This window comes from Sceloporus undulatus, unplaced genomic scaffold, assembly GCF_019175285.1.
Source record: "Sceloporus undulatus isolate JIND9_A2432 ecotype Alabama unplaced genomic scaffold, SceUnd_v1.1 scaffold_278, whole genome shotgun sequence".
In the NCBI taxonomy this organism is placed as follows: Eukaryota; Metazoa; Chordata; class Lepidosauria; order Squamata; family Phrynosomatidae; genus Sceloporus; species Sceloporus undulatus.
Window position 1 is genome coordinate 1 of NW_024803199.1, and position 11,381 is coordinate 11,381.

The 11,381-nt window shown below is 48.6% G+C and overlaps 1 protein-coding gene across 1 annotated transcript; it reads left to right on the forward strand.

The window, feature by feature from the left end:
- Positions 1-44: 44 nt before the first annotated feature.
- On the forward strand, positions 45-8,219 carry LOC121917704 (epidermal growth factor receptor substrate 15-like 1; the record flags this gene model as incomplete). The annotated part of the gene is made up of 11 exons (XM_042443827.1): positions 45-202; positions 1,378-1,450; positions 1,920-2,081; positions 2,391-2,588; positions 3,350-3,517; positions 4,412-4,508; positions 4,599-4,649; positions 5,328-5,464; positions 6,566-6,629; positions 6,913-7,013; positions 7,941-8,219. Coding segments are annotated over 11 exons (1,443 nt in total), but the record flags the coding sequence as incomplete, so codon positions are not given.
- Positions 8,220-11,381: the final 3,162 nt, after the last annotated feature.

Consider the following 11,381-nt stretch of genomic DNA (forward strand, 5'->3'; position numbering starts at 1 on the left):
CTCTCTTTTAGATGGAGAGGCTGTCCTCTTGGGGGGCTGGGTGAAATGAGGGCTGGAGGGGGTTGCTGCTTGGCACTGCCCAGGTGCTTCAGCTGCCCTTCCTGGCTCCTTCACAGGACAGCTCAAGTTCTGTTGGATCAGGGGAATTCACAGGCGTGAAGGAACTAGACGACATCAGCCAGGAGATCGTCCAGCTGCAGAGGTAAAGCAAAGTTTCTTGCCCAGGGCATCCAGTCTTACTGGGTGGGGAGACAGTGACTTTGGAGGCTTTGCCAGGAAGAGCTTTGCCATTTGCAAAACCTCTCTCTCTCTCTCTCAATCTCTCTCTCTCTCGATCTCTCACACACACTGTATTGGAGCAGTTTTAGCTTGGAAGTCAGTGACTTCCCCCACAGTAACCAGGTCCAGGGTCATTCAGAGGGGGAGCGGTGGGGCTGCAATGCGCTTTTGATGCCAGGGATTATGGTCAGCACAATGGGTACCTTTTTAAAGGCCAAATGAGGGATGTGCAGGGTCAGCATCGGATTATTTACTTTTCCAACATCCAGAGTAAGACATCATTTTTTCTGGCATTGTACAAGCAAATTTCACATCTCACTATCAAATGAAACCCATCTGTTAAACTCATCAGCTGTCTGTCAAAATTATTGCTTGCTTGCTTGTTTTTATTAAAATGTTTTCATTTTGCCCTGTATTATAGAATCTCACGGTGGCATATGATAAAATTTCTTCAACTAATTTAAATGTATAATAATGTAAAATAGTAAAAAATGATTTTTACCAGCCTAAAACAAAAAGCAATGTGACAAATTAAAGGTAAACAAAAAAGTAAAGGTATTTACAAGGCTGTCAAGTCATATCCAACCATAGGGGGCAGTGCTCATCTCCATTGCTAAGCAGAGACTACTCTAATCATGTGGCCAGCATGGTTGCACAGAGCACTGTTTACCTTCCCACCAAAGTTGTACTTATTTATCTATTTGCATTTGCATGCTTTTGAACTGCTAAGTTGGCAGAAGCTGGGACTAGTGATGGGAGCTCACCCCATTATGCGGCACCTGGGCCTCGAACTGCCAAACTGCCGATCTTGTAATTAACAGTATCAGCATCTTAACCACTTGAGCACAATTAAAACCAGTTTAAAATTTTTAAAGCAATGTAACATTTAGATTTGCACCCAGAGCCATGGAGTCCCCCTGGGCCTCTTGGAGGACCTCAAGCAACCCACCTCTTCCGCTGGAGGAAGCAGAGTTGTCCTGGGTCATCGTAGAAGATGCCCAGATAGGTCATAACATAGCATTTTGTTTCTTGGCTTTGGCCAGATATTTTACCTCATAGTATGTGGATTCAGATGTGTCATGAAATATCTTTTCACAGAGAGAAGTATTCTTTAGAGCAAGAAATCCGAGAGAGGGAAGGGGCAATCCGCCAGAAAACCAGCGAAGTCCAGGTAATGGGTAGACTAGGGCAGCAGCCAGAAACCCGGGTCATAAACCAGGGTCAAGTGGTCACAAGTGTTGGTGACCAGGCCAGGATGGAGACCTGGCTCAGAGTTCAGTCTTTAGCTATTGGGAGAATGGCAATTTTTTTTATTATCATGGCTTGATCATGGATTATTGTTACTACTTTGGCCTGGAAACCTCACAAAAAAGAGAGCAAAAAAGAGAGATTCCCCCTCTTCCCCTGGTTGCCTCCTCTCTTGTCCCACAAAAGGCAGTGAGGTGACCCCCCCCCCCCCATGTCCTGGGCTCCCACTTCCCTCTCCTGAGCAGAGGGATTAAAACTTCCTCTTGGCTCCTTCCTGGGAGGCAATCGCTCTACTCAGGCTCACCAGCTCCTTGCACCCATGGCATGGGATCTGGCCCTTGACCCTTTGAGGTGTTGGGTGGCCCCTTGATAACTGGTGACTCCATGTTCAGGAACTGCAGAATGACTTGGACCGGGAGACCAGCAGCCTGCAGGAGTTGGAAGCCCAGAAGCAGGAGGCTCAGGGCCGTCTCGATGAAATGGACCAGCAGAAGGCCAAGCTACGGGACATGCTGAGTGATGTCCGACAGAAGTGCCAGGAGGAAACCCAGGTGGTGAGTTGGGGAGGAGCAGGATGGTGTGGGATGGGGGTGAGGCAAGCACTGCTGGCCTCCCTTGTCTGCCCCCTGTGTTCCAACCAACATGACTCAACACTACGGGATGTGTGTGTGCGCGCGCACGCGCGCGCACACATAAAAAGCCCAACCATGTTGCAGAGCCTGTAAGGCCAGGAGAAATACCACCCTGGCTCTGGTCAAAAGTCTATGGTGACTGCTCTTCTCAGGCCCCAGCTTCTCCCCTTTCGTTCATGCTCTCCCTTCAACCAAGGCAAAGTCATCACCATGTTGATTTGTTTGTTTCAGATTTCATCACTGAAAATGCAGATCCAGTCCCAAGAGTCGGATCTGAAGTCCCAGGAGGATGACATCAGTCGGGCCAAAGCAGAACTGAACCGTTTGCAGCAGGAGGAGACTCAGTTGGGGCAGAGCGTCCAGGCTGGGAAGGTCCAGCTAGAGACCATCATCAAGTCGCTGAAATCCACTCAGGAGGAAATCAACCAGGTGATTGTCCAGCCGGGGAAGAGGGAGTCTCTGGGGCCAGTTTCTCCTCCCTTTCCTGCACTTTCTCACTGCCTTTGGCCCAGATGAGGAAGATTCCTCTGAGGTTTGACTTGTATCTCACCTTCCTTCTAAAACGGGAGCTCATGGTAACTCACAACAAGATTAAAAACACATAAAAAATGCAGACAAATACCAATGCATTAGAGTATTTAGACATGCAGAAACAAATTTTAATACTAGAACTTGCTCTTACAGTATGTGATTTTTTTTCTATTTTAAGGTAAAGGGCAAAATTCACTGTAAGAAATACTGTATACATTATTAACTATGAATTCTGGGACCCCAAACACATTTGTCAGATTTGTCTGTCTGTGGTTTGTTTTCCCTTCCTGGAGCCATGTGCACATGACATGGTTCCAGTTTACTTCTTTCTCATCTACCTTGGTGCTTAGCCACCTTGGGCTGCAGCAGTCATGGCCAACCTCAGTCTTGCACATTCCTGTTTTCAACAGCCAAAGAAAAGAGAAGCCAAGATTTTATGTTAATGATAAAATACTTTTTATTAATCACTCTTAAGGGATGTGAAGGTATATCTGTATACATGTATATGTGAAGATCTCCAAAATGAAGACAGTGTATTGTTATTCAGTTCCATCCTCCCTTGCAGGCAGGAAGACACACACACATCTGGCCATTAGCAAGGGAGTGAAGCCAGTTCCGGGTGCCAGTGCCGGTGCCCTCACACTCTCTTCTTTGCCCAGGCCAGGAGCAGACTCTCCTGGCTTCAGGAGAGCCACCTGGAAGCCAGCCGGTGTGTTGACCAGTACAACGAGGTACCCAATGGAGTTCACCAGGGTGGCAGCATGACGAATCTGGCTGATGTCAGTGAAGGGAACCTCCAAAAAGACCAAGGTGGCTTCGGAGTTTTGGTGAGGGGCAGCCTGGGACCCATGGCTGGGGTGGGAGACAAAAAAGGGTCCCCATCCATGTCCCAGGAGAACATTGGAGTTTCTTTGCATTATGCCTCATAGCACTGGCCCTGTCGGTTGGGAGATCTGGGGAGGTATTGAAACAAGACTTCCACCCTCTCACAGCATTGTCTTTCCCTGGTATCTTTGGGGCTACATCTCCCCGTCTGCGATTCCCCTATACATACATACTACACATATATATACATGCGTGTGCGCACACACAGAGACACATACGCACTGTATTTATTGTAAAACTTTGATGCCTCCATGTTTTGTGTCCTCCCTGGTCTGTTTTATGTACAGGTGAGGCAGAACGTAAAGGAGAAGTCAGCTTTCCGTTTACTTCCTAGCTGAAAAACAGCCTCGCCTGAGTTTAAAACAGACTTGAAAGGGGGAGGTCAAAACACAAGACACATTAGGAGGGAAGTGGGGGTGTGAAGGAAGAGCAGTGAGGCAGTGTGGCTTAGTGCTTTGAGCACTGGACTATGACGCTGGAGATTAGGGTTCAAATCCCCATTAGGCCATGGAAACCCACTGAGTGACCTTGGGTAAGTCACACTCTCAGGCAAACTCCTTCTGAACAAATCTGGCCAAGAAACTCTGTGATAGGGTCACCATACGTCGGAAACAGCTTGAAGGCACACAAGAACAACAATAAAAGAAGGGCCACAGTGTCTCCATCCAAACAATACCAAATATGTCTGGCCTCTTTCTTTCCTGGCTTAGAGATGAAAGTGACCCAGGGAGGCTGCCCGTGTGTCATCCACTGACCCCTTAGCTTGGCTTTGAGGGTCACACTTGGGTGTTGGGGGGGGCCTTTGGCTTGCTGATTCTCTTTGTTATTGATTGCAGGATGACCCGTTCAAGAACAAGGCCCTCTTGTTCAGCAGCCCAAGTACTCAGGAGCTTCCTCCAGACCCTTTCCATGCTGAAGACCCTTTCAAAGGCAGTAAGTGGTGCCTAGCCGAGGGTCCTTAGGGTGGGGCAGCAGTAGGGCAGCTCCGGGAAATTCAGCCCCTTCCTTTTTCGGCTTCACCAGGTGACCCGTTCCAGAATGACCCTTTCGCAGAACATCCCCCAGCAGCATCAGGTGAGAGGAAGAGCCCCCACCTCTGCACTTTCTCTGCCAAGGTCCAAAGAAACTTTGGTGCCCTGGGTGGGTGGGTGGGTGGATTGTTTGCCCAACTCATTGGCTGTTTTTTGGAGTGTTCATATTTTTTTTCTCTGTTTGTGTTTTTTTTGTAATGAATGAACAGTTTATAATTATTTTGTTGTTTTTTTTTGTTTTTGTTTTTTTTGTCATTGTTTTATTTATTGTTTTTAGGAATAGATTCTGTTGTATCACTTATTATATTTTCCTCTGAGATTTTTTTCCCAAAGTTCATTCTTAATTTTATTAAAATGCCTTCCCAAAGCAGATGCGTGTGTGTGTGTGTGGGGGGTTTATAATGAAATCTGTAGTGGTTCCTTATCAGCAGGCCTGTGCAAGGGGTGGATTTTAACAAACTAACCAAGAGTAATTACCATAAGGAACATGACAGTGGCCCTTGGAACAATAGGCCGGTGTTTCATTTGCCTCCCTTTTTTGTTCTGAGCTCCACATTGTCATTTGATGTTTGCTATCACAGGAACCAGGAGGGCTGGGGGGCTACGTTATTTCTGCTCCACTAGAAATGGTGTATTTTCCTTGCATCACTCTGGCTGCACACTCTCTACACTGTTGCCATCCATTGCCATTAACTTCCTGCCTTGAACATTCTTTGGACAGATCCATTTGGGGGAGATCCCTTTGAAGAAAGTGACCCATTCCGGGCTACTGCGACTGAAGATTTCTTTAAGAAGGTCGAGAAGACTGATCCGTTTACTTCAGATCCGTTCTTGCAAAACCCCACACTGCCTTCCAAAGTAAGGGATGTTTTGGTGGCATGTTTTATCATTTTATTTCTGAATTTGTTTAAGAATCCTGTTATTCAGACTAGCAGATTTCCTGAGTGTGTGGCAGGACAATCAATACACCTTCCCCCTCATGAAATCAAACATATCATCATCATTGTCGTCAAGTGGATTTAGGTTCCTGTCTTCTTCCTAAGGGCTGTATCTGAAGCAACTCACAAAAGCATTAATTGAAAAGGATATGAGTAATAATAATAATAATAATAATAATAATTTATTTGTGTTTCCCCGCCTATCCCAAAGGATCGAAGTGGGGTTACAGACTACTAACAGGAGTACAAACAGGAGAGGTAGAAGGGGAGGATTCAAGTGGTTCCATTGATTCTAGCCCATAAGCAGAAGTATGAACAGGGGTAATAGTTGCTTGTTACATGACTCATATTTACATGCAGGTTTTAACCACAGCTGCACATGTAACAAAAAAATCATCCTTAGAAAAGTCTTACACCCAAAGAAGTAACTTTTAGATAAGTGTCTTGCTCCCACCACACTCTGATCCCAGTCCTCCCCAAAAGACCATCACCATGGCTGGAGTAACTGATGCCACTCAAAGATGTGGGTTGAAGTCTGTGAAATCTGGTCTTAATAGTGGCACTAGATGCTTCCCCTCTGTGGATAGGGGGATATCTTCTTTTTTCTACTGAAATAGAGAGACATAGTATTCTTTTTCAACATAAATAAACACCTGTGTGCATAGATCCCAAGGCAATGGCCAGAATTTAACCATTGCTCAAAAAAGAGCCCACAAGCAATGCCCTAGTTGCCAGATAGGTGACATGGGCTCTCTTGTGACTGGTCCCTGTCAGTAACCGAGTAGGCAGAGCCTGGGATTGTTATTTCCCCCAACCAGCATGATTGCAGCCATACTAGTCAGAGGGTTCTGGGAGCTGCTAGCTGAAGTTGTGCCCTCAGGAGGTTTTGGGTGGGCTTCCAAGGCATCCCCATCCAGGCTCATCGTGAAGTGTTGCTGATCTCCAGGAAGAAGCATGAAGTGTCTCTCTCAGGGCATATGCTCTCTCAGGGCATGACCTTTTCTCTATTCTGCTTCTTTAGCCAAACTTCTTTGAGAATGACGATCCTTTCTCATCCTTAAGCGCCTCCTCGTCCAAAGTGCCAGGTGAGAGCCAGGACTGCCCTGGCACAGGATTGGACCCCAGTCCCGATCCAACATTGGCCTTTTCTATTTCTTTTTATTAAAGATGTTCTAGTGTTTAGGTTTATTGGTGGGCATTCTCTGCTTGGGGTGGATGAAGCATCTTGGGACACTCTTGACTTGGAGGGAAGTGGCAGCCCTGGCAGTCTCTGGGGCAGGCGAGATCCAGGGACAGCCTGGTGTTGTAGGTGGACTTGCCTGGCACATACCGTGAGAGGTCTCTTCCCTGTGGCCTTTTGGCTTTTAGATCTTTTTGGTACCCTGGACGCCTTTGGCAGCAGCACCTTCAGCGGCGGAGGGGGCAGTGGTGGCAGCGAAGGCTTTGCGGATTTCAGTCGCATGTCCAAGGTGGGTTTTTCCCCTGTGCTGCAGTGAGCACAACAGTCATGCCTGGCCTTTTCTGGAAAGAATGTTCATGGTGATAAGAAAAAGTGGGGAGAAAGAGGTGGTGGCAGCAGTTGTTTTGCTAAAGTGTCACTTGGGCCCCCTCCTGGCCCTGTTCACCTGACTGGCTAGCGCAGTGGTTCCCAACCTGTGGGTCGGGACCCCTTTGGGGGTCAAATGACCCTTTCATGGGGGTCGCCTAAGACCATTGGAAAACACCTATTTAATTACCGTTATGAAGTAGCAATGAAAATAATTTCATGGGTTTGGGTCACCACAACATGAGGAACTGTATTAAAGGGTCGCGACTTTAGGAAGGTTGGGAACCACTGGGCTAGTGGATCTCTTCCTAATGATGAAACCTGCAGGTGGGCTCAGAATAACAGACTATTCTTACTCCTGTCCTTCTGCTCAGCCTGCCTCAGAGGGTTGTCGTGCATATGTAAAGATATTGTCTATCCCTCTGTTTGAAGGGTCTACGAGGAGGCTGGGTGCCCTTCTGCCAGGAGTAGGAGCAGTTCTTCCAAGAGTTGCAGCACTAGCAGGACGGCATGTCCTTGTTCTCCCAGAGCACTCACACCCTTTGAGAACCAACCATAACTGGTCCCCAAAAAGTATTTGACTCTGTCTCTGTTGGGTTTCTAAAGGCAGCGATATGGAACAAAGAAACACAGATCTGGTGTGTATTGGCCTAGATTCCCACCACCAGGGCCATTTGACATGGCAGGATGACATTTACAACAAAATGTGATAGAGAGGCTGGAGCCCTTTCTCATTTGGGTGGAGAGAAACTCAGCCTGCTTACCTGATGGACCCCCTTGGCTTGCTGATGTTCCCTTTCTCCCTTGCCATTTTTGTACTCGCCCTGACAGCAAGTCTTTCTCTTTGCAGCCTCCAGTCTCTGATCCATTCTCATCCTCCTCTTTTGGGGGAACTGGGTTCCCAGATGACCCTTTCAAGAGTCAAACAGACACTCCTGCCCTCCCACCAAAGAAGAACATGCCCCCAAGGCCCAAGCCGACCAGTGGTGAGTCATCCTCTCTTGGGGAGACCCTTGGCTATGCCAGTCTCCCTCCTCCCTCCCCACTCTTTTGTGCTTTACACTGGCAGGGCAGCCATGCTTAGAGGAACTGTGGGGAATAATGTGAGGTGGTGTGGAAATCTGTGAAGAGGCTTGACCAAAGCGTCTGCACTTGAGCAGAACTGCCCTTCCCTTTTCAGATGAGCCTTGGGGTTCTCACTCACACTGCCCCAAAGCATGGAGTCTCCCCGCTCTGTCATGTGACGCAAATACAGTGTGCCCCCCAAATATTGTGCTTTGCTCCGCTACAAATATTTCCCCCTCCCGCAGCGGCAGTAAAGTGGCATTTTAATCCATCCTGTATCTAAAAGTGCTTGAGGGGGGCAAGTTTTGAGTCCAGAGCAGTGGCATTTCTTTCCTCAACCCCAAGATTGGTAGCCACCTGGAGCAGCCTTGGCTAGTTGTCTGCCATTGGGCTCTCTTCCTCAACTGAGGTGGCTAAAGTGTGTGCCACTGTGTGTGTGTGTTCAAATGAATTATTAGTAGTGCATGTAGCAGAGTGTGTATTTGGTTGTTCTTGCTTTGTTTTTGCTGATAAGGGATCTGCCTGGCTCTTACTACCAACTGGCTTCTAGGTAAAAGGTTTTGAGCATCAAAAGAGAGAAAGATTTTTATTTTTATTTTTTTGCTTCTAAGCAAAGGAAGTTTCTGTGTGGGTGTCAGTGATTGCGAGACCGCTCCATGCGCCTCCTGGGTTGCATTACTGACTGTGGGACCATCTGTGAGGAGCCACACCCAACCCTGCCACTTCCTTTCCCTGTGGTTAGAGCAGCGCCACTCGCCTACACCAGCACCAAACAGTGGGCACAGACCCATCACCTCTTGTGGCAGAGCCACCCTCTGCCCTCCTGATGGCCTGGGAGGGAGAGCAGAGAGGGTGTTATGCCTAGTCCTTGTGAGGGACAGCTGATCTGTAGCCAGTGGTCCTTCCTATAAGAGCAAAGGCAACACATGGTCCCAAAACCCAACATCTCTCACCCACTCCCTCTGTGCCCCATCCCTTGCCCTTTTTTCTTTGGGCACCTGTGATAAGAAGGGGGCAATTGGATACCTTCACCAGGGTTGGTGGTGCAGGTAGGCTCAGAAACAGGTTCAAGAGAGGCTCATGCCACGGTAGCCAAGCAGGGGGTGGGGGCTTGATAACAAGTGCTGAGTGAATAGGGTTGGGACAGGCCGGAAGGACTTCTGTAACAGTGTTCTGGGCTATGGAAGAGGGGAGTGATTTTGCCCCCCACCCAGCCTGCTGGGGAAGGGAAACCCCCCTGGCCTGTTCCCAACAGACCTGGGCACTGTGAGGTGGCTCTGCACCCTCTAGCCCTCAGGGGTGCTCCAGGGTGGCTGCCGTTGATTCTCTACTGGCCAGGCTGCCTCCAAAGTCCTTCATCCAATCCTGGGAAGCCCATTTTAAAAGGGTTGTTAGTATATGAGATCCTGGTCAGAGGAGGTGTATGTGCACGGAACCCAGGAACAGGAGAAAGACATGAGCATCTTCTTCCTGGAGAAAGGAGGGGAGACTCTGGTTGTTGAAGGGCTGACCTGAAGAAAAAGCAGCCATAGCTGGGCCACAGACAAGGGGTGGAAGCGGATTTGGGCTGAGCTTTAAGATGTACTTCCCCATGAAGAGAACCTCCAAGCTTGTCCAGCCCTCGTGGTCCCAGCAGCCCTGCAGAGGGAGGGAGCGCTCTGCCATCTGCCCCTAAGGCCGCCTGAGCACAAGTGCGGGAATCTCCAGGAGGTGTTGGACTGCAGCCCCCAGCAGTCCCCCAGCCAGCAGAAGTGAGGGGCAGGAATGCAGGGACTTGCACTTCCACAACCTTTGGGGAGCTGTGTGGATCCCACCTGCCTTAGAACATGTATTGCTCCTCAGCCTCCAAGTTGCAGGCAAATAAGAGTTTACATTTGTTTCTCTGTGGTGCTTTCCTTGCTTTGGCTGCTCAGGACATCTGTCTGTAGGCGCCTCTGACTTTGAAGTCAGAGGAGCAGCTGTAAAAGTTGTTTAGTTTTGAGGCAAGCTGTAGTTTGCATCAGCCGGGAGTGGGGATTTATTTATTTATTTATTTATATCCCGCTCTTTTCCCAGGACTGAGACTCAACAGTTGTAGGTCCCAACAGGAGCTCTCCAGCCAGCAGGCCCCATGGGGGAGAGTGTTGGGGAGTTGAAGACTGGCAACCTTAGGAGGGCACAGGGCTCCCAGCTTTGGCTGGGCCGAGTACTTGTTTGTGGCATCCAGGTGTCTGCTGGAGCCTCAAGTTGTTCTACTTGATAGTCTGCTGCAGACTGAGTTGTCGTGTAGTGAGGTTTGGGGAGAGATGGGATGGTTATGTGCCTGTGCCCATGTGGGTGGGCGTTGGATCGATCTCTGCTGGTCACGAAATGTGTGAGGTTTGGTATTTCAGGGGTTGGTCTTTGAGACTAAAACTCTCACACTGCCTGGCTTTGGAACAGTTAGATGTAATAAGCTGTAAAGCAACAGGAGCAAAAACATGCACAGAGAGATGTGCAGCTGAGCCACTACTGCTGCCGGCGTCTCCTCCCCCCTCCCAATTACAGTGGTAACTCGGGTTACGAAATTAATTCGTTCCGCGGCTAATTTCGTAACCCGAAAAACCTTCGTAACCCGAATTGCCATAGGCGCTAATGGGGAAAAAAGCCGCGGCTCTGCCGCGGCTCCATTTAAAACAGCACCGGAGTTTTTTCGTAACCCGAAAAAACTTTCGTAACCCGAAAAAAATAAATCCCTATGGGATTTTTTCGTATCCCGAAAAATTCGTAACCTGGGTATTTCGTATCCCGAGGTACCACTGTACTGTTATTATCACCATTTTCCTTTACAAGCTTCTTGCTTGCTGAGAATCTGCCTGTGAATCTGCCTGCCAGTTGGCATTTCACCTCTTGCCTTCGTGGTTAGCATCCCTGCTCCTTGTCTGAGGTCCCCGGTTGCTTTTCTCACACCACTGAGGAATATTTTCTCAGTGGCTGACATACTAAGAGGGGCGCAGAAGCCCTGCCATGGGGCTGTCCCACTGCACTGTCTGCATTGCCATCTGCTGGACAATAAAACTATTCCTTCCTCCTTTGGGGGACTTAGCTGTCTCCACAGTTCGGGGTGCAGGCTTTCCAGTTCCTCTTCAGGAGTCTTCTGGCTCAGGGGCTGAAGCTTTTCTCTGTTTTTCTGTTTCTCAAAATGTGATTGGGGTAGGCCTTACTCTGTAGTTGGTTTCTTAAGGCAGCTGTCTCTGCAAACTGACCA